The 23,548-nt window shown below is 49.4% G+C and overlaps 3 protein-coding genes and 1 pseudogene across 4 annotated transcripts in view; 1 reads left to right on the forward strand and 3 right to left on the reverse strand.

The window, feature by feature from the left end:
* LOC125769451 (uncharacterized) overlaps positions 1–23,548 on the forward strand; it is a 451,794-nt gene that overhangs the window by 160,984 nt on the left and 267,262 nt on the right. The window lies entirely within an intron of this gene.
* Positions 1–23,548, reverse strand: part of LOC125768179 (uncharacterized) — a 460,049-nt gene that overhangs the window by 36,699 nt on the left and 399,802 nt on the right. The window lies entirely within an intron of this gene.
* On the reverse strand, positions 8,354–15,209 carry LOC125768196 (uncharacterized; annotated as a pseudogene).
* Positions 15,211–16,147, reverse strand: LOC125768202 (zinc finger CCHC domain-containing protein 3-like). The gene is made up of 2 exons (XM_049435545.1): positions 16,061–16,147; positions 15,211–16,008 (listed from the first exon to the last, which is right to left on the reverse strand). Exons 1-2 carry the CDS (start codon positions 16,145–16,147, stop codon positions 15,211–15,213), a joined length of 885 nt encoding a protein of 294 aa, XP_049291502.1.

The raw sequence follows: 23,548 nt of genomic DNA on the forward strand, positions 1-23,548 counted from the left end.
AAACAGCATCCCAAAAACAAAAGGAAGATATCGCACTAAATATACAGTTTGGTGGAATAAAACGGTAGCCGAAGCAATTCATGCAAGAAGATCTGCCCTCAGGAAATTCAAGAAAGCGAGTAAAAATCAAAACAACATGTTTATAGAAGTTTTAGCAGAACAATATCGGGAAGCTAATAGAGTTGCTAAATCAGCCATTCTCTCAGCCAAAACGGAAAGTTGGAATAACTTCGTAAAGGGCATAAATCCATCCATGACCAGCAAAGATATGTGGCACCGAGTAAATCTTCTCAAAGGTAATAGTGCACATAATAGCCCAATTCTTATAAAAAACAAAAAGCCAATTTCCGATCAAACCGAAGTAGCTGAAATTTTTGCAGATCATTTTTGTAAAACATCCGCGACTGCCAACTATTCCAAAGTGTTTAAATCGCATAAATCCCGTTGCGAGATAAACCCTATAAAATTCAATGCTCACAAAGACCAGAGCTACAATAACCTTTTTACCCTTCAAGAACTTTCCTGGGCTCTTAAAAAATGTCAAGGAAATTCAGCTGGGCCCGACGATATTGGCTATCCGCTATTGAAAAAACTTCCTTTTGAAGGTTTGTTTACCTTACTGCGCATTTTTAACAACATATGGAAATCAGGCAACATACCTGAAGAATGGAAAGTAAGCTACATAATTCCTTTGCGTAAGCCACACAAATCGAACCATGAGGTGGACAGTTTTCGACCAATATCGCTGTTAAATTGTACTAGCAAAGTTTTGGAAAGGATGGTTAACAGAAGATTAACTGAAGAACTCGAAGCAAGAAAACTAATTAGCCCCTGCCAGCATGCTTTTAGATCTGGTCGCGGATCTATTACCTATTTCGCAGCGCTCGAAGAACTGCTAAATGAAGCAAAAACGAAACATCTCCACACGGATTGTGCGATTATTGATCTCAAAAAAGCTTTCGATCGGACATGGCACTATGGAATACTTCATCAGCTAAAAACCTGGAATTTTGGTGGTCGGCTCACTGGGTTTCTTCAAAGCTTCCTATCTAATCGCTCATTTAGGGTCCTAATTGGCGGGAAACATTCTAGTAGCAAAAAGTTGGAAAATGGAGTACCGCAAGGTGCTATACTCTCTCCAACTCTGTTTCTTATAAGCATGGAGTCCATAAACTCATATCTAACTTCTAATATAAAAGCATTTATATACGCCGACGATGTGACATTAGTTGCCACTTCTAAATCACCTGAGGAGTGCAGAAAAATCTTACAAAACGGAATGAATGGTTTACGGAAATGGTCAAAAACAAACGGATATGATATTTCCCCTACGAAATGCAAAATATTGCATATCTGTGGAATTCGCCACAATAAGAAACCTACACCAATTAAATTTGGAAACATCGCCATCCCAAATGTTCGTAAAGCATCAATCCTAGGTATTATCCTCGACTCTCGGTTGACCTTTTCAGCCCATTGCGCCCACATTAAATTGACTTCTAAAAATCGTCTCAATCTCTTCAAGATGCTAGGATACGGCAAACACCGCGCGTCACGAACTACTATGTTAATTATCCTTAAAAGCTGGTTATTGCCTAAACTTTTTTACTGTATTGAATTTGTTTCTTTAAATAGACACAAATTCGAAAATACAATCGCCCCATTATACCACACCGCTATTAGACTTTCCACTGGTGCCTTTATTACCAGCCCTATTGCATCATTAATCTGCGAAAGCGGCCAGCTCCCTTTCTCGTACCTTATAACCTACAGATTAGTGTCAGCAGCACGAAGACTGTTGGAAAAAAATACGGACACCGGAGCTTTCATCAAAAGAGCTAAGGATTTATGGTTTGATCTCACAAGTCAACTATTCCCCGAGATCACCAAACAACCTCGAACTGGATATCGTCCCTGGAATAACAACCATCCTATAGTTGACTGGTCGATGAAACGATGTATTCAAGCTGGTGCAAATTCTACTACGGCAAACAAATACTTCATTGAACTAATAACGGAAAAGTACAGCCAACATCATCACATCTATACGGACGGATCTGTTTGCGACGACTCTGCTGGTTGTGGTCTATACTCAACAACATCGAAATGTGCAATAAAGCTTCCTGATCACACCTCAATTTTTTCGGCTGAGGCTACAGCGTTGATGATAGCAGCTGATGAAGAGACGCACCCTTCCAAACCTAACATTATCTTTACAGATAGTGCTAGTGTCTTGACTGCCATAGAAAACGGAAGATCAAAAGACCCATACGTTCAGTCTCTCGATGATCTTCCTCCTACGCTAAACATAACTTTCTGCTGGGTTCCAAGCCATGTGGGAATCAAAGGCAACGAAAAGGCAGACGTATTGGCAAATGAGGGACGCAACATGTCGTCCTGCGTCACACAATCAATATCCAGAAGAGACATGCAACGATGGGCAAAAAGAGTGTTAACTCAAACATGGCAGCAAGAGTGGAGCAGAAATCTGGACGCCGCACTGAGATATATAAAGCCATCAGTTAGTGCACACCTTGATCTTCGGAGTCATCGGGATCAGGTCGTCTTGTCAAGACTACGTATAGGCCACACGTATTTTACACATAACCATCTACTGGCAAAAACGGAACCACCACAATGCGTGTACTGTGGTGATAGGGTTCCCGTTCGGCATCTGCTTGCTGATTGTATCGAACTAGATGGGGAAAGGAGGAAACTAGTAATGGATACGGGAATCGATGTAATATTATCTAACGATGATAAAAATGAACGAAAGGTGCTAAGCTTTGTAAAAAAGATAGGAATTTACGATCGAATCTGATGGAATCTGAACAAATTTTGCATTGTTACTGAATTTAAGTGAATTTGATATATGTATATGTAGTAGAATAAACGTTAAGAGGTGAAGGCAGCCATAAAAGGCTCAAAACCTCTATAATTTCAATAAAAAAAAAAAAAAAAAAAAACTTTCAAACTTCTTCCCTCGGAGATGTTTTTTTCAGGGCGGGGAACATGTGGTAGTCACTTGGGGCCACGTCGGGACTATGTGGAGGGTGATCGATGATGTCCCAGCCAAATTTCTTGAGCAGGTCAAGGGTAACGTTGGCTGTGTGCAGGCGCGCGTTGTCGTGGTGAAATTTCACTCCTTTGCTCAGCAATCCCGGGCGTTTGTTTTTTATGGCACGACGAAGCTTTTCCAGGGTCTCACAGTACCTTGCTGCATTGATAGTGGTTCCCCTTGGCATGAAATCCACCAACAATACCCCGTGGCGATCCCAAAACACCGTAGCCATCACCTTGCCGGCTGACAGTGTCGCCTTAAACTTCTCTCCTCGTCGTGAACATTAGTGCGCCCGGAATTGAACTCGCGGCTCCACTTATGCACGTTTTTTATGTCCATACACTTTGCCCGTAAACTTCAACTAGTTGACGATGGATTTCAATAGGTGTCACCTTTTTCGCACTCAAAAAACGTATTACAGAACGCAATTCGCACTTGGACGCTGACGCGAGGGGTACCTCCATCGTTGACGGCTGCTCAGCCAAGACTGAGCGGTCGGGGAAGCCTCACCCAGCAGCAAAGTGGTAGTCGGGGAACCAAGGAACACGGCGGTGTTGCCAGATTTCGCCTAGCGCGTGATCCGGCGAAGTTGCAGCGTTGGAGACCTTACTTTATTGTCAGCCCTCGTATTTCTTGTTGAAATGTGCACCGACGCCCAACCGTCAGTGGGGTCTATGATACCTTCCACTAGTTTTTTTATATGGACTTTGACGTTTGGCGGCTTATTTGCTGCATGTTTTCCATACAAACCGCTCAGCAAAATAAGCCTGCGTATTTCAGATTAGAAAGTTTTTCTAATGTTAGTTTCGATCAGCTGCTCGACAAATGTCAAAACAAGGCTTTTTTCTAGCAGGTCTGAAACAGGTTAGGCCATATTTGATTCGGGTGAATGTTGATTGAATTAGGATTTAAAACAACAATGAAATTACATGAGTTTAATTATGTTCAGCTTTTTATGCAAAATAATACAAATTTTTACTTGTGCTATGCCTTTATTTCGAACTACATTTCGACGCTGTAATTCCTGTTTCGTCAAAACGCGGTTCTACAAAACTGCAGCCTAATGTAATTCTTTATGTCAAAATGCTAGGTCCTTGAGGAATCCTTGCATGATGATATTACCTGTCAACAATTTCCCGATTGATTCTGCTCGATGTTTTGACAGATCCGGGCTAAAAATTTTAGCTTTCTAACTTAAGGTATCATAGACCCCAGTTTTGGTGAACACATTCTGTGTTCACACCTTGAAGCAAATGTATCACACCTTGAAGTTTATATATCTAAGAATCTTATAAATAGCTTATAAAAAACTGTAAGTTAGTTGAGCTTAGACCGTGAGACTGAACGGATCCACTGCGTTTTGTAATATTATTTAGTAAGCGAAACTCAACATTTCTTCCCACAGATGTTAAGTGCAAATTAGTAGCTATTAAACCGAACGAAAGTACCTATGTGTATGTGCCTATTATGCAAACATTGACACCCTAACTGATATAAATATAATTAAAGTATCGGTGATATTGAAATAGTATTGTATAAATATAAATTAAATACACCAATGAATAAAATCTCTATTTTAAAGTATTATTGAATATGGTTTATATCTTTTTTTAATACTGTATAATTTCTTCTTCTCTAAACGACCTCAAATCTATGGTCATGTCGACCATTTCTGGTTTACTAGATTTGTTTAACGGCATAACCGGATAGTCAGTCCTTGTTACGGGGGAAACGGTCCGGATAGATATTTTATATTCGGATACTGTATAATTGGTAATATGAATTTGTATAATAATTACACTACTGTATCACAACCATATGCTGTGATTGTACTGGTTAATAATTAAAATATAATACACAATAACCAAAACGTATTGTTTCTGTTAGATTTTAGATATTAAAAGGCTGGATTTATTTAGTTTCATAATAATATGAATATGATAAATAATTATGATCACCGAACAGTACGGTCCACGTAATTCGATTTCGTCGTGTAGAAATGCGCAGTTACACCCATTAGGCAACGACCGCATTGCCAGACGCACATAGCAGCGGAAAAATATGGGATACCACCGCAAGGAGAATCGCATGTCGGATAAACGAATAGGTTAAGTAGATACAAAAACAGTTTTTTTATTCAGGTAGAACGGCCTGGACATATTGATATTCAAAAACTGTTATATACCCTTTAACAGTAAATAACATTATTTTTATTTCTTGGAAATGCGTTTAATCATGACGCTCTTACTTGTCCCTTTTTTTTGTTAACGCTCAGAGATTTATTTTAACATAAGCTTAAAGTAAACTTATATCTATCCCTTATCTCCCCCCTCTGGACCCGTTCCCTAGCGGGGCTAGGGGCCAGGAGTATTATGCCCACGTGGCATCGCCTTTATTGTTTCCATTTTACACATTAAAGGATTGATCTCCCAACGCCTTTGTTCGTGCCGTTCCTTTCGTGTTCTTAAACCCCCGAACCCATGAAATTCTCCTCATTTAACGGCCGGAGGTAGTCGATTCCGTTATAGCGGCCAGGGAGTCTGCGGATAGCGCCTCACGCACTCCCTGGTTTGACGGCTCCCTTCGTGATGTTCGGCGTAGCCGCTCCATCTCCCGCCTTCTCACACGCCGCCGGATGATGTCCGCTTCCGAAGGGGCCGTTCTACTCCGCCGGCTTCTACCGTGTGGGACTGGGGGTAGAGTCCCTTCCCTAGCACGTTGACGGTAAAGACGGTGAAGGTAAAGTCTCCGCTCGTGCCGCGCTCTCAGCGTTCCTGGAGAAGGAGGCAGTTCGCGTCCTCTTGTGGGGATGGGTGGTGGCGCTTCTCCTGCTTCCTCCGCCTGCACCGCCGTCATCAGAATGGTCCTCTCACGGTCCCGTTCGGCTGCTGCCATTGCGGATGCAAGGCGCACTTCCGCCCGTTCCTCCGCGCTCCGACGACCTCTTCTATTCCGGCTCAACCTCGGTTGGCTCGGAAGCGGTCCGCCACCCCGTCGACGGACACCTGCTCGCCATCCAGTGAACCAGCGTCTTCCGCTGATGCTCCCGTCGGTAGCGCAACAAGGTGTGCTTGAAGGTTGAGCTGCAGCTCATCCTCACGCCAAAGCTGCTGTAGTACCTTCGTGATTCTGCGGGCAGCTTCCTGGATGTTGTTCCAGCGCTCGGGGCTCTCCAGCAGCTTCATGCCGAGGTTGTCCTCGTTCACTGGATCGCTGATACCGTATCCCAGCAGCTCCACTCGGATAACGTGGAACACCTCACACCAGAACAGTACGTGCGCCACCGACTCGACTGACCCCGGGCACCGTGGGCACTCCGCTGATGGGGCAAAATCGGATATGGAGGTATTCCTGGAAGAAACCATGTCCGGTTAACACCTGCGAGAGGTGGAAATCCACCTCTCCATGTCGCCTTCCCATCCACAGGTGCAGAACCGGGATCACTTGGTGGGCCCAAACCACGTACCGACTGGCCGTTGGAGCTGCGGCTGCCTCATCCCACGTTCGCTGCCACTCCTGGAGAGTCCTCTGCCGCTCCTCCAGCCGGATGTCCTTGCGGCTGGTGCCCGGGACAGCTAGGAACCTCCGATGGCACCTTGCGTCCTCCCATACCAGCAGCCTGAACGGCACAAGGCCTGCCAGTACGACTCCAGTCTCGTAGGCCACCGACACGAACGAGCTGGTGACGCCGCGTGCCAGGGGCTTCTGCACCTGGGCCAGCTTCCGTCGGCATCACTGCAGATCTGTCGCCTCGGACCACACGGGGGCAGCATACCGGACGATCGACTCCGCCACCGCCGCCAAAAATCGACGCTTGGCCACCTGGGGGCCACTGTGGTTCCTCATCACTGAGGTGACCACGCCTACCACGCGGAGGGCTTTGGCCGTCGACAGCTCCACGTGTGGCTTCCACGACAGTTGGTCGTGGATCTGGACCCCAGATACCGGATCGGCTGCTTGCTGCAGACGATGGTGTCCCCGACGCGGAACGGCACCCTCAGTTGATCTCTCCGCAAGCTGGAGCTCATCACTCCCTCTGTTTTTTCCGGAGCGAGCTGCAAGTGATGGTCCTCCATCCCAGCCGCAATCGCATCCACCGCCTGTTCAGCCACTGATGCCGCCTCCTCTGGTGTGCACCCCTGTGCCATGACCGCTATGTCGTCCGCAAAACCGATGACGCTAGCCCCTTCGGGGAGCTCGATCCGTAACACGCCGTCATACATGATGTTCCACAGTGTCGGGCCCAGAATGGAACCCTGCGGCACCCCTGCAGTCACTCGACGTGTAACGGGCCCGTCTGCGGTATCATAGACGAGCTCCCTGTCGGCCCGCATCCACCACCAGCTGAATCGCCTGCACTGTCGAACGGCCCCTCCTGAACCCGTACTGGTTTTCTGCCAACCTCGGTGATTCAGGATCCTCGACGACATCGTTTATTCGCGACAGCAGCAACCGCTCTTACGCCTTGCCCGGGTTGTTCAGCAGCAGAATCGGGCGGAAAGATGAAGCGAGCCCCGGTGGCTTGCCCGGCTTGGGGATAAGGGCCAGTTTCTGCTTCTTCCACTCATCCGGAAACCGCTCGTTGTCCAGGCATTCCTGGAACAACTCCCTGAAGATGTCCGGATGCTTCCGAATGGCGGCCGTCAAAGCGGCGTTCGGCACACCATCCAGCCCTGGAGCCTTCCTCGGGTTCAGTGAGCTCGCGATGTCCAGCAGCTCCTGTGTAGTAACGTCCCGAACTGGCTCCTCCTCCCCCCTCTCCAGGACTTGGCCTGGTGACGATGGCCAGTCAACCGGAGGATGCTGGGGGAACAGAGTGGAAACGACGTCCTCTAGCACCGATGGATCGCGCTCCCTCGCCGTCCAGCTTCCACGAAGGCGGCTAAGTACGTTGCGGAACCATTGTCCCGTTTCGTCTTCCGCGAGGCCCTGCAGCATTTCGTCGAAGTGCTCCTTCTCGCAGTTAGTGATGGCTGTCTCCAGGGCGGTCCGCACCTGGAGGAGGTCACTTTTTTTTTTAATATTCGTGAAGTTTATTAGAACATTCATATATATTGCTCTCGTCTACTTCACTACGCTTGACTACTTCACTTGTTCCCGTGAGGGTTCCTTTTTGTGAAGTAGATCTCTATTGCCGCTATAGGCTCTTCTTCTCACCGTGCTGAGCGCACCTTCCATTTTATTTTTATAATCTTATCAAGCCCGCTAAACATTGTTGATTTCGCTTGATCTTGCCCACGTTGGGCACTCCAAAATTACCTAAGTCCCCTTGGTGGTCTCGGACCTCACTTATTAGCGCGACGATGTGTCTGCCTCTGTTGCCGCGGCTTCTTCTGCGGCAGAGAGGCCTCCCGATTCCCTGACGCTTCTGGCAAGTGCCTCGTTACTTGCCGGGAAATCATCTTCGTCACTAGACGAGTTCTCGCCATATAGGCTCGCCAGTGAAACAGCAGTCCGTCGACGCTCCCTCCACCTGGCGACACGTTCACGGTTGGCCGCACGGCGAGCGGCTGTTGTGGGCGATGGAGGTGGTGATGGTGGCCGCCCACCTCGCCTCGCCTCTTGCCGTGCCACCGTGGCAGCACGTCGAGCCGCATTCCTTCGCTGATTTCGTGTGATGGGCACAGAGTTGTCTCGCTGCTGTCCCAGCGACGCTCTATCCTGTGCAGCCAGCCTCTCACGCTCTGCGTCCCAATCAACCTGAAGCCTATCTGTGATGCGTGCAGCAGCCTCACAGATGCGGCTCCAGCGCTTGGGGCTCTCCAAAAGACAGCTTAGGATGGTGTCAGCAGTGACAGGATCCGTCCCGCCCTCGTCAAGCAGCTCCTCTCGAACTGCGGTAAACCGCGGACAATCGAACATGACATGTTCTGCGGTCTCCGCAACACCAGGACAGCGCTGGCAGTCCGGGGACGCCGTGAAACCCATTCTGCACAGATAGTCGCGGAAGAATCCGTGTCCCGACAACACCTGTGACAACTGGAATGTCACGTCGCCATGCTTCCTGGACTGCCATGCCCTAACGTCCGGGATGGTGCGGTGGGCCCACCTGGTGAAGCGGCTGGCGTCGTCGCTCGCTGCGTCTGCGTCCCACTGCTCCTGCCAAAACTGCAGCGTCCGTTCGCGCTCCTCCTGTCGCACTTCGCTGCTGGTTGTTGTCCTGCCGGCTGCTTGAAGGCGCTGGTAGACACGATAGTCCTCGTCCACCAGGAGGCAGATCGGCAACAAGCCCGACAGCATCACCGCCGTCTCGTATCGCGTCGTCCGGAACGAACGCGATACCCGCTTGGCCGTTTTCGCCTGCACCCGTTGCAACAGCCGTCGACACTCGCGGAGCTTCAGCCCGTCTCGCCAGATTGGCGCGGCATACCGGATCACGGATTCCACCACGGCATACCGGATCACGGATTCCACCACGGTAGACGAGCCTTGCTGGCCTTCGGCCCGTGGTGATTCTTCATCAGCCTGGTCACTGCCTCCGCCATCTTGGTCGCCTTAACCAGTAACCAAGACAGGTGGTCATGCACCCTGACTCCGAGGTAGCGGATGGAGCGAGAGAAATGCACAACCACCCCGCCGATGTTTATGTCGATTGCTAAAGGACACTTCCTGCTCGAGATGAGCGTCAACTCGGTCTTCTCCCGGAGCTAGTTCGAGTTGGTGTTGCGCCATCCAGCCGTTGATGGAGGAGACCGCCCGTTCTGCCAGCGCCGCCGCTGCTGCCGGTGTTGTCGCAGGAACCAGAAGAACGAGATCGTCCGCGTAGGCTACGCTCTCGACCCCCGGTGGCAGCGGCACGGAGAGAACACCATCATACAGGATGTTCCACAGCGTGGGGCCCAGGATGGACCCCTGTGGAACCCCCGCGGTAATGTCCCTCTCCACCAATCCGTCGCTGGTCTCGATCAGCAGCTTGCGCCCCGTGAAATAGCTCCGGATGATGCGTTGCAAAGCCGCTGGCACTCCCTTGTGCCGCAATGCCTCGGCGATGAGCTGCCAACTCGCAGAGTTAAAGGCATTGCGCACATCCAGAGCGACCACTGCTAGACAGCGTTTGTCGCGGCTGTTAGTACGGCGAAACGACATGGCCGTCCTACCTGCATCCACTACTCGCTGTATCGCGCTTATTGTTGAACGCCCCTTCCTGAAACCGTACTGGGCATCGGAGAACAGGGACGCGCCGGACTCCTCCAGGTGTTCGTTAAGGCGGTTAAGGATCAGGCGCTCCAAGACCTTGCCCAGTGCATCGAGCATGCAGAGGGGCCGGTACGAGGAGCTTTCCCCGGGTGGTTTGCCTGGCTTAGGCAGCAGGCTCCGGATGGTTCCGGACGGCTCCGACGATTCCGACGGCTCCGGCTGCCGACTACACGGCTCCGGACGGTTCCAGGCGGTTCCGGACGGCTTCGGACGGTTCCGACGATTCCGACGGCTCCGGCTGCCGACTAGGCGGCTCCGGACGGTTCCGGACGGCTCCGGGCGGAATCGTGGTTTTAACCTAGCCGGAATCGGAGCCGGAGTTGCTATGCTCGGAAGCGGTTCGGAGCCGTGGGTGCGATTCCGAGAACCCATCACTAGTCGGAAGCCGATGGACCAACGGAAAAACACACATACCGATGGTCAGACGCCGTGTAGCTCTGGCTCACCGCCCAAGTGTCGGGGCGAGCGATGGACGGGCTCGCGAAAGAAACGTCCACGACACTGGGTGTGGCCACTCCGTTGCCGTCGAATGTGGGCGTATTCCCGCGGTTCAGCACCCGAAGACCTAGCTGCTCGATGGCGCTGAGCAGCTCCTCGCCCCTTGCTGTACTGCGCCTGCTTCCCCACTCCTCGTGCCATGCGTTGAAATCGCCTGCGACGACGACGTGAGGGTGGGGAAGGGCCTCCAACTCCAACCCCTCCAGAAGCGCAGTGAACTCGTGGATGCTGAGCCGAGGCGGAGCGTAGCAGCTGACGAACACCACTCCTCCTATCTGAGCCGCCACCAGGCCGGGTACTGCGCTGGTCCAAACTCGCTGAATCGGGTGAGAGCCAGTGGCCACCACTGCCACCGTTTCCGCCGAATCGAAAGCCCAGTTTCCGTTGTTGGAAGGTGGCCTGTACACCTCCGAGAGCAATACCACGTCCGATCGCTCCTGCCGTGCCGTTTGTAAGGCAAGATCTTGAGCGATCCTGCCATGCCCGATGTTCGCCTGCAACACCCTTAGCGTGAACGTTGCAGGGGCTGTGCACATGCGCTATGCCCTACACGGTGAGCACCACCGCATACAGCACACTTTATGTCGGCCTCGCATCCACGAGCGAAGTGACCTTCAGCACCGCAGCGAATGCATACCTTCTGCCGATCCACCTGTGAGCGACAGTCCCGCGCCAAATGGCCCAGGAGCAGACAGCGATAGCAACGCTGTCGCTCGACTGGCGCTGGCATGGCCTCCTGCAGGTAGCTCACGCAACCGCACAGCTTGATGGACCGTCCGGAGAGCACCTTCACCTTCTTCGCTGGCAGACGAACACGAGCCTGTTTGATGCCGTCGATCCGCTCCCACATGCTGACCGTGGTGATACCAGCATTGCCCTCGATTGCTACGTCGAGAGCATCACGCAACTCTGCTTCCGTGGCTGAAGGGTCGATGTGAGTGACGATAAGCTCGCTCATATCAGTCACGGTCCGGGTGGTACCATCTTCGCCCAGCAACTCCTGAATCTTCTCGCGGACCTCTTCTGCATCGGCTGACCGACTGAGTGGAAGGCGAAGGTGGTTAATGCGCGTCCGCTTGCCCATCTTGACATATTGGGCGATGTCGCGCACATTGTCGTCCGCGTTCAAGGCACGACGAACCTTGGTGTAGACGTCAAGCCACGTCTTACCGGCCTGAGGTACAACCTCAATGACGTCGTTCTTCGTGCGACGCTGTCGACGCTGTCCCGCTGGCTGTTGTTGCTGTTGCGAAGGCTGAACAGCGACCACTCGTTGCTGCTGCTGCTGCTGCTGCCGCTGCTGCTGCTGGCGTGCCGGCTTACGGCGCACCACCTCGGCCCAAGAGCCGCCTTCCTGTGTGTGAGACGGTGCCACTGTTGACGCCGCCACACTCTGCCGCTGCTGCTGCTGCTGCTGCCACTGTTGCTCCTCCAGCTGCCGTTGTCCATGCGTCTGCAGTAGACGTCGCGGCATAGGGGTTGGCGGGTTTGCGGTTGGCCAGATTGCCTCCCCTGGACGCTGATGTCCGATCACCTGCGCTATAAGCTCGTTGAGCGCATCGCGATCGCGCTGGTGAGCAACACGGAGCATCGCTATCTCCGCATCCGCCTTTTCTTCACGACGAATGGCCTCCAAACGCGCCTCCTTCTTCGCCTCCTCGAACATCTGGCACATTCTGATGAACTCCTCGTGCAGCTTCTCATTCTGCTTCCGCATCTCCTCGTACTTCCGCTCCATATTCTGCAGAGCCTCCTGAAGGAGTTTCTGCTCTACGGCAGCAGACGAAGACGTTGATGAGGAAGCCATCAGTTTCGGCGCGCTGACCGTTGACAGTCGCGGGGCAATTATCCTCGGTTCAACACCCGAAGCTACTCCTGCAACTGTGGACGTCTTCACGCGCGAATCCACCGACGCCGCACGCACCGTATTACGGGTGATAACCATGGAACTTCCCCTTGACGATGTTGTCTATCACAACTCCTTCTTGATGGAACCAGCGTGCAACCACTGAAACCACCTTTTCCGCCTCTGGTGGGCAGTGGCTTGGGTAGTGGGTGGTCGGGGGTTAGTTTTCCGACTCGTGGAGTGCGTTACATGTCACACGCACTCAAGCAGAATTTTTCCGGGACTTTTTTTAATTTTCCGATGAAAATTGGAAAATTCGAGCAGTTTTATTAAAATCAAAACTAGTTGAATCGAGCAGATTCGAGTTGCCCAATTGCTCCCACCACTTCTCCGAATTTTCTGAATACTTTCTCAAAATCGAGCACTTTCCGAGCAGTATCGGTCGTTTTTTGTCCCATGAGTGGTGCTCGATTTGAAAAAAATTTGTCGCTTGGGCCGTCCTTGTCAAATAGGCTGTCACTTAAAATCTCACAAAATTTTACCGTTTTTCATTAATTTTTGTGCTGATTGTTATTTATCACTTAATTACACCTGTTTCCAGCTACGTTCAAATATCGTGCCATCTGCCTCAAACCGCATGCCGTCTGCTTCAAATCCCGTGCCATCACCTTCAAAAGCGTGCCACTACGGTCAAATCGTGTGCCACTATGTTCAAAATTGACAGCTGCTTGGATGCATGTTTGTTGTTTGTTGACAATTTGCCAATTTTTTACCCGTTTGATGAAAAATGGAGTCAAAATGCAATTAATCCTTAGTTTATTCGTTTAGCTATCGAAAACCGATTAAAAACAATGCAATATTTGCGAATCATTTAGCAAAAGTGTTTGTTTTGTTTTGGTACGGCAATGCCTTCAGCTCGAGCTGTCAATTTTGAACGTAGTGGCACACGATTTGACCGTAGCGGCACGCTTTTGAAGGTGATGGCACGGGATTTGAAGCAGACGGCATGCGGTTTGAGGCAGATGGCACGATATTTGAACGTAGCTGGAAACAGGTGTATAATATAACACCGCAAACCGCGAGCAGGTCGGTTAAAACTCGCGGAGTTCACGCCACGTCAAAGAGTCACTAAAGGGCACGAAAACCTTTTATAGCCATCAATTAGCGATTTTTTGTTTTTTGTTTTTTAGACCACTCGAAAAGTTGCACACAGTTGTTGATGTTGTTGTTGTTGTTCACAGTGCACCGAGCTGCCGCATCACTTTTTTGCTACAAATTTCGCTGGCAAACACCATTTATCATTCAAAATTACTAGATGGGCGTCCCATGTTGCTATTTTAGTGAAAACCACATTGATTTCTCTCGATTTTGGGCGTTTAAAGTTCGAAAGTAGTCCCCCATACAAATTGTATGAGGGTGTTATTTACACTTGTTTTGCGTATTCATTGACCGATTTTTACCCGGTCTACACTCAATTCACGTATAATTCAAGCTTAATGAATGTCTGTGATATAATTTAACACGTTTCAAAGCAATTTTGCAACCTTTTTCCACACTTTATTACAAGAGCTAAGAAACCACGTGCTTACTGCTCGACTCGACTCGCGCCCTTTACCCCTGGAGGAGGTCACTGGCTGCGGCGATCTGCTCTTCCTCGTCGATGGCAGCTTCAAGGCGTTCCTTAGCGAGGCGGCAGTCCTCACACAGGACCTCGATCGCTGGCGTCCACCAATACGCAGGTCGTCCCGAGTGACCTTGTGAAGGGAACACTCGCGCCATGGCTCCGTCACAAGCTTCCGTCATGACTCTCTCCAAGCTTTCGGAACTTGTAACCCGCTCTGCGAACGAAGCTACATCGAGCGCTACGCCGAAAAGCTGGGCGTCGAACTGACGGGTACGCCATCTCGTGCCGCTTTCTCGCGTGGAAGGACCCTTCTGTCGACGACGATCTGCCGCTGGCCGCTGGAGCAGCTCCCCTACAGCAAACCGAATGTACACGTGGTCGCTGTAAGAGTATCTGCTCATAATCCTCCATCGATGTTCCGGAAAGGTGTTAACTCCGGCGATGCTGCGGCTGGCAAAGGCAACGTCCACCACGGTCGGGCGAGCCACTCCGTTGCCCAGGAAGGTTGGGGCGGTGCCGGTGTTTAACACCTCCAGCCCCAAGCTGTCGACGAGCTGGACCACAGCCTCTCCCTTTGCGTTGGTGCGGCCACTCCCCCAAGCAGTGTGCCACGCATTGAGATCCCCCGCAAAGACGACGCGCGGATGACCTCTCGCCAACACATCGATGCGCTGCATTACCTCCTCGAACTCAGGGACGCCTGCTGAAGGCGACACGTTGCAGCATATGAAGAGAACGCCATTGATCCGGGCAGCCGCGATCCCAGACTGCGTCACGGAGACCACTTGCTGAACCGGATACGTTTCGCTGCTGGCTATGATGGCCACCTTCCCATCCCTGTCGGCTACCCAGTTCCCGTTGTTCCTGGGGACACTGTGCAGCTCCACCATCAAACAGACGTCCGCCCGCTCCATCCGCATCGTGTTGAGCGCAAGGTCTTGCGCGCTCCTGCTGCGATTGACGTTGATCTGTAGCACATCCATTTCAGTTCGAGGGTTGTCCACCGCAGGCTGCGGTACCAATCCGGTGGGCGCCGCCACACAGTATGCACTTGATCTCGTTGGTGCAACCCGACGCCTTGTGAGTTTGGTCACCGCACCGTAAGCAACGCTTGGACCGATCCTCCCCCGTACACTTCGCGGCGATGTGTCCCCGCTCCAGACACCGGAAGCACCGAGTCAGCTGACCCAATACTTTTGGGGCTTCGTGTACCGAACAATACGTGTAGCCCAGCTCCAAACGGCGATCCTTGACGAGTTCCGCTTCTGCTCGTGGGAGGCGTACGCGAGCCCGCTTCGTCATGTCTCGGCGCTCCCAAAGGTTCACGGTGGCCACCGAGGACTGCTTCCCCAGAGTGGTCGTGATCGCCTTTTTGATCGTCTCTTCGTCGATCATGTTATCGATCCCAGTCAGGACGACCTCGGCCATCTCTGTCCTGACGGTTGCCGATCCACTCTCCCCGATGACCTCCTGGATTATGTCCTTCAGCGCCGCGCTATCGACGTCGCGGGACAAAGGCAGCAGGAGGTGGTCCTTTGGCGTTCTTCTACCAACCCCAATTTGCCGCTGGAAGTCTTCAATCAGCGGGCTGGTCCGGAGCTTCACGTACATGTCCTTGTAGGACACTCCTGGGGCGGGCACAACGACGATTTCATCCGGGCGTTTTCGTCGCGGACACCGCTTCTCCTGCTGTTGGATGTTCATCCGCTGCTGCTGCTGCCCATTTCGCTGGTGTGGCCGCTGCTGATGCTGCTGGTGTGCTGGCTGCTGCTGGGCTGGCCGCTGGAGCAGATTCGCGTCATTCTGCTGATTGCCGCGAACGACTTCCACCCACGTTCCTGGCTCGTCGAGTACCGCCGAGAATGCCGACTCCGCCACGCCCTGATGCTGAGCACGCCCGCTCTGCTGCACCGTCGGCCATTGCTGCGCAGATAGCCGCTGCTGTTGTTATTGCTGCTGCTGTTGCTGACGCCACCGTTGGCGCTACTGATCGTCCAGCTGCTGCCGCTGTTCTTGACGTCGTTGGCTTTCCTGCTTCCGCAGCAGCTCCTGTTCCCGCTGCAGTTTCTGCTGGCTCTCTAGCCGAGTTCCGCCGATCCCTCCAAGAGTTTGCGCTCGAAGAGTGTTGAAGAGCTCCTTCTCCTTGCGGAGCTCTTCGCGGTGTTCAGCTTCGCGCGCCTCCTTTGCCTCCTTTCGCGCTTCCCTCAACTGGTCGTTGGAGGACTCCATTTGCAGGCGCAGCATCTGGATCTGCTCCTCCAACCGCCTAACAATGCCGACCAGCATCTCGTTGTCGGCTTTTGCGTCGGTCAGCATCCGACGCACTTCTCCGGTGGAAACCGGCGTTGAAGTCGCCAGTTTCGTCGCCGTTACCGCAGGTTTTACACCTCCCGTCACCATGGCCTTCGCTGGTACACATGCCGATGACGGTTCCTCGACGATGGTCCCGAGGTTTTTACCATTCACCGGCTTCTTCGTTGCGATGGTCGGACGCTCATCCACCGATATTGTCCTTCCCCTCAGCAGTCGCGTTTCCATGGTGGTGGGTTGTTCCTTCCCCCGCCACCGCGTATGGTTCCTGACGCTATGAGAAACCACCAAACGATGACGTGTGCAAAGGAAACTCCTCCCACCGAACTGAAGGTGGCGCTGCTGATGTTGCTTCCCTCCGCCAGATGTCACTGCAGCGGCTTCGGTTCACCACCAACAGATGACGCTGCGTTGTCTCTCCCTCCAAGCACCAGATGTCGCCCGGCAAAATGTTGTACCGTACCTCCACGCGCGGCAACACGCTCGCACACACTCGCCGACACGGAACGCCACGCGCGGGCAACAGCCGATGGAAGGTTCCACTCGCGCTCGCGCACACACTCACCGACACGGAACGCCACGCGCGGGCAACAGCCGATGGAAAGTTCCACGCGCACACACTCACCAACACGGAACACACGTTCGGGCAACAGCCGATGGAAAGTTCCACGCGCGCTCGCGCACACACTCACCGACACAGAAACACACGGTCAATATATGAATTTCACAATATCGTTAATATCTTCCAAAATACTCCACGGATTTTCACGAACTATATCTCAAAATTTTCGTCTCTTCGAAACACACACGCACGAATAATTTACTTTGCGATTATCGTGTTATTTACAGTTTATGAAATAGTGCGTGCGGCGTCACTTTTCGTTTTCGCTTCACACACATACACACACTCGCGTAGCTTTCGTTTGAGTCTTATGTCTCGCTCTTGCCCAAGAGATTGTATGCCGAAGCAACACACTCACCCGTTTGTCTCTATGGCTGAACTCACACGTGACGCCCACACCCTGCCCACGTCCACAAGTAACTTCGTAGAAAGCCGAAACAAACTCTCTATGCTTACTGCACGCTTAAGCAAAACAACGCTTTACCGAGTGCTACCCCGAATGCAGCGTACGTGGTATTCTAATGCAGATCGCAGGTATAATTTCCGAACCCTCTTTCACTTCGCGAAGATCCCATGTATAATTCCCGTACCCTCTTTCGCTTCGCGATTTGTGGACGCGTCCAGGACAGGACCCATTTTTTTTGAAATTTTGTATGACTTCGGCTTTTTTGGACGTCTCATGAGCCGTCGTGTGTACGCAACCTATCGTTCGTCACCCGAATAACACACGAACTCTATTGCTCTCACTCTCTCTCTCTCACACGAGTACTTGTTCACCACACGGAGCACTGCGCGAACACGTCCGTTCGGGTCGAGCTCTCGATCGCGACTGCTCTTACTTATCCCTTGTAAATTAATTCTGTCTGCTGTGTGACGTAGTCTTAATTATAAAAAAGCCCTAACATATTTTTCGTCTACTTCCACTCCCGTACGGTTTGTGGCTACGGATAAGAATAAGCGTAGAATGTTTTTATATTTTTTAAAAGAAAGCTTCCTTCCGGAATACCTTTTCTAACTAAACCTGGCAAAAAATTGTTTGTCAAATAGTAAATCCAACGCTTCGGGTAGCCGATTTCCTGCGTCTTGATGAACGATTACTGCATCCAATATTTGGACGTACGAGAAAAATACGAAATCGGTTTTCGCCAATCTTCGTTTCAAACGTGTTTACTTCCTCCTCATTTGATAAGCAAGATAATAAGAAGTGATCCACGTTTCTACGCAAGCCCTTCATGGGATTAAGAATTGCTGATTGCTCCTGAAGCATCACCATTGATTGGAAGCTGCGTTTATCTAATTTTAAAAGCATTTGATTGCATTCGCGACGGACATCATCCACCGACTTGTTATCAATTGGTCCTCCTGGATTCACGGCGCTAGTCGACGGTTGTTGTCCACCAACGCGGACGACTGTTCCTGGCTGTATTGACACCGGTGTGATAGACGCAGGAACCTTCGCCAGTGTTGATGGAACAACACTGGTCGACGGTGCACCAGCCTACCGGAAACAGGCTTCATTGATAATGTTGCTGGCATGTGAAAAACTTGCTCCCCCAGCTGGATGCTTGAATTGTGTTCTTCTTTTGGCAAAAGACGCGCTTGCTTCGCCGGTGACGACATGACGCTGTGAAAGCACATCATACAAATTAGATTAGGCAAACATTTTTCACTTTTTTTACACACTTTACTCACAGCTTTTATCCAAATTCGTGAGAAATTTTGTAAGGCGGCGGTTAATTTTTATTTTTATTTTTTTCGGTTAGAACGGCCTGGCTGTATCAAGACGTATTTTACCACGTAGCAGGATAGTCAGTCCATGCTACCGGGAGACGGTCCGGATGGGATTTGAACCCGGTTCTGCCGTGTGGACGGGCGCCGTTTATCACATGCACCACCGAGCCGCCCTTAATTTTTAATTTGTACAGTTGTAAATTTAATAGACCGAACGCTAGCAAAGCAAGTACTTCTGTCATTTATGACAATGGCGCCGCGCAGCTTTAAAATTAAACACACACCATCGTAACAGGCGATCGAGTCAAGGCTGCACGAACACAACGAAAACGAAACGCAAAATCGCGCGAGAACGCGCCATGCTTTTTGAAGGGACTCATGAGAATGGTCGCTCATCCGCCGTCAGAGGACTTCCTCCAGTCGGATGAACGCCATCACTGAGTACACCCAAAAATTCACCAACATCTGAAAAAAGAGCTCTGATTGTTAGCCGGGTGCCCACAGGGTTTGAGCTCTAGAATAAATTCTAAGAACGAAGAATTCTCTCGGTTGATCGCCCTCTCCTTGGTTACATAGTGTGTTATGCACTCACGATTCATTGCAGAAACAACCGATAGGTTGCGTACACATGACGGCTCATGAGACGTCCAAAAAAGCCGAAGTCATACAAAATTTCAAAAAAATTGGGTCCTGTCCTGGACGCGTCCACAAATCGCGAAGCGAAAGAGGGTCCGGGAATTATACCTGGGATCTTCTCGAAGTAAAAAAGGATTCGGAAATTATACCTGCGATCCGCATTAGAATACCACGTGCGCTGCATTCGGGGTGGCAATCGGTAAAGCGTTGTTTTGCCTAAGCGTGCAGTAAGCATAGAGTGTTTGTTTCGGCTTTCTACGAAGATACTTGTGGACGTGGCCAGGGCGTGGGCGTTGTGTGTGTACGCTCGCATACGTTCTTGGAACGCATTTGAGGGACCGCTGTTACGGCTGGTTTTCCTATCGCTGATCTTCCGCGAGTTTCCCTTATGCTAAAGCAAAAACCAACTTCATCGACAAAAACGTGTGGAGTATTGTTTACGGACCGCTATTGTGCTGAAATTATTTCTCCGCTCTGGTATTTTTGGAATTCTTTTCAAAGAATAATGGAAATGTTTGATTTCCCGAGCAGTAGTAGGTTTGCTCACACGAAGATTGATGTCCTGTAACACTTTTTAGGAAAGTTTTCGTAACGCTATTGTAGCGTCTTCGTCTATCCATTCCCTAATTTTGTTTCTAATTTCAGTATTGATTTTTTTGTAGTGTTTTGTTCCTCTCTTCAATGCTTCGGCTTGAAACGAAGTTTTAAATTTTTTTATAATGCTGTACACGGCTGAAATGTTTAAATTCAACTTTTTAGAAATAACAGCTAGGATGCAACCGTTTTGATGTGCATTGATCACACGTTCTCGATCCGCGTTGCTCGTAGTTTGCAATTTACGTTTTGCAGCTAAAGATGAATTTTCCGAACTTGGTGTTTCGTTTGTAGCACCACTCACTTGCTGGTTACTCATTTTATGATACCACAAAATAAAATATATTTTGCTTTAATTTAGTTGCAAGCGCACGCTATCGAAATCGACAAAGACTAGCGTTAAATCAAGCACTAGTTTCAGCATCTGCATGCACACTACTTCAATGTTTCAAGTAGGTTCTCTTGCCTCAAAGCTCCAGCACAAATCATTTCAATTCGGAACGATTATCGGAATCCTGTGCTGTGAGCACTATCAGTAACTGTGCAATATAAAAGTTTATTTACTTTCAATACTTATCGGACTTCTGATTTACACACTTCACTTTACTTTACACTGTAAAGTTTACTTTAAACTGTTGTAGTCATCGAGGCCTTACATTGGGTAGGGGGACCCTCGATGCTCTTGAAATAATAACACAATTATTTTGTGTTATTAATAACACAATTAGTTGTGAAACTGATAATTAACAACTGTCAACTCGCGATCGATCACTGAAGACTGACCGCATTCTAACAGTTTTGGTTTATTTTATACTGTAAGTTGTGTCTGTGTACATGGTTTATTCGCTTGTAATAATTATTGATGCATTTCATAATTTTCGGCTGATACGCATTAGCAATTAAATCATGCGTCGAATGGGTCTTACGAAGGATGTCTAAGATGGAAAACTAAAATAACCGACTCTTTCAATTATGTCAACCTTCAAGTACTTAGATGGAATAAAACTAACGCGTTTGGGAAAAGGCGTCAAAACAGACCCCTAGCCATGTGTTTATTTATTATTTAAATTGAAATTGAACATAGTGTAGCATATCTGCTAAACATTAAATAACTAACATATTGGAAATCTCAAATAGCACATTAAAATTCAAAGTATAGAATCGGTTAGTAAAATCGCGTTGGTCCTTACCTATGTTCTTCTATTCTCATTCTGACACATAACATAAAACACATGGCTGGGGTTTTTACGCCTTTTCTAAACACATCTGTTTTATCCCTTTCAAGTACCTGAAAGTTGACATAATCGAAGGCCACTCATTACGTTGCCTATGCCATACTTTCTCACGCTGTGAATTGCACTTGAAAAGGTTACCTAAGTTTCCATTCCTTAACCCTCCTTCGCAAAGACCAACTCGACGCATGATTTATATGCTAATGCGTATCAACCGAAAATTACAGCAATGCATTAGGAATTATTACAAGAAAATAGGATCACAGAAATAGAAGCATTCGATACACAAGCCCTTATGTAAAAACCATGTACACCTACAAAACGCAGAGTATAAAATATACCAAACTGTTAGAACGCGATCAGTCCCCAGTGATCGATCGTGAATTGACAGTTGTCGAAGATCAGATACAAAACTGGGATTCCAAATCAAATTATTCGTGTTGTTATTTCAAGAGCATCGAGAGTCCCCCTACCCAAGGTAAGGCCTCGATGATTCCAACGCTTAAGAAGGAAGCTTTACAGTGTAAGTAAAATAAAAGTGAAGTGTAAATCCGAAGTCCGATAAGTATTAGAAGAAAACTAAACTTGTATATTACAATAGATCGCGATTGAACTAACCAATTCTAAACTTTGACCAGTTTTTAATGTGCTATGTAAGATTTGCAATATGGTCGTTATTTAGAAAAAAGTATTATTTGTTTATTACGGTGCTTGTCTGCAACAATGCTTCACAAACATGAACTTAAAGCTAGAACCCTAACACTAATGTCGGTGAGAAGAAATAAGAAAAACGACTAACGGAACTTAGGCTACTATGGAAAAGAAGGAAGCATAGAGAGTAGTTTAAAGAAAGGATCGAAGGCGAGCACGATAGGATGACAGAGGAAGGTGAAAATCAAACAGATGGCAGGAGAAATTAAACACATGCATGGCACGTAACAGAGGATTGTTACGGCCAACGGGAGTACGGAATAAGGGTATATGTAAAAGAGGGCGAGAACGGAGCGAGCGAGAAGGAGTGTACAGAGGAATAGCAGACAACAGATCAGGGGCATCAGTGCAGTCCAACAGGAGTCCCGCAATCAGGGAAGATTGCGCAATAGAACGGCGCGCTTCTAAAGTTTCTAGGCCCAAGGCAAGACATCTGGACTCATAGTCGGGCAGAACAGAGGAAGGTTCACCGGAGCGTATGCGCAAAACATATATGGTGAAAGACCTCTGTACCTGTTCGACTCGCTTGATGTGAGTCCTCGCGTTCGGAGACCAGATTACTGAACAGTACTCAAGCCTCGATCTGACCAGCGAGCAGAAGAGCACCCTGACACACCGGTCCTTAATCCAAGGTCCAAGGTCCTTAATTACAGAGACACGAGACACACGCTGATCAGCGAGGGAATAGGAATGTACAATAGGATTACGGGAACGGGTAAACGAGATAACATTACATTTATCAGGACATAACGTAAGCAGATTACGTGCACACCAAGAAGAGAAGCGATCAAGAATGTTTTGTAGAGACGAACAGTCATTGGAGGAGCCAATAGGGAGGAAAATTTTTAGGTCGTCAGCATAGCAGAGGAAACAGTCGGCTGGTAAGACTTCACAAACATCGTTAATGAACCAAACAAACAACAAAGGGCTAAGGACACTTCCTTGTGGAACACCGGCACCGGAGGAGAAGGAAGAGGATATTGTGTCGTTGTGTTTGACATAGTAGGAACGATTGCTCAGAAAAGAACCAAACAAACGAATAAGGGAATTATTTAGACCGATGTTTCACGCACGTAGCCGTCAGTAAAAATACCACCCGAAGCCGTCAATATTTGTTTATACTACTTCTAAGGTTTTATTGACACTTGCACAAACTTCGTTAATATCAAGACGCACGCAGCTTAAATACTTTGCTAATCAACGGATCGCCGTACAAACCTAATCGCTGAAGGACACGCGCAGAAAGAGAGCGATTGATCGCACGGAGCCGCTTTTAAAGGAGCAGAGAGAGGATCCACGCCGGAAACTCTCTCCCACGCGGTTCTGTCTTTGACAGGTGACAAAAACGCACTTATTGCTCTAGGAACGCATTCGAAGCAGGGGTCGTCGGCGCGTTTGGAAGACGGGTTTTCGAACATCCTTAAATTTCGATAACCAACCGATGTTGTACAATTTATGCAACAACAAGGAATGGGGGACACGGTCA

This window comes from Anopheles funestus, chromosome X, assembly GCF_943734845.2.
Source record: "Anopheles funestus chromosome X, idAnoFuneDA-416_04, whole genome shotgun sequence".
NCBI classification, from domain to species: domain Eukaryota; kingdom Metazoa; phylum Arthropoda; class Insecta; order Diptera; family Culicidae; genus Anopheles; species Anopheles funestus.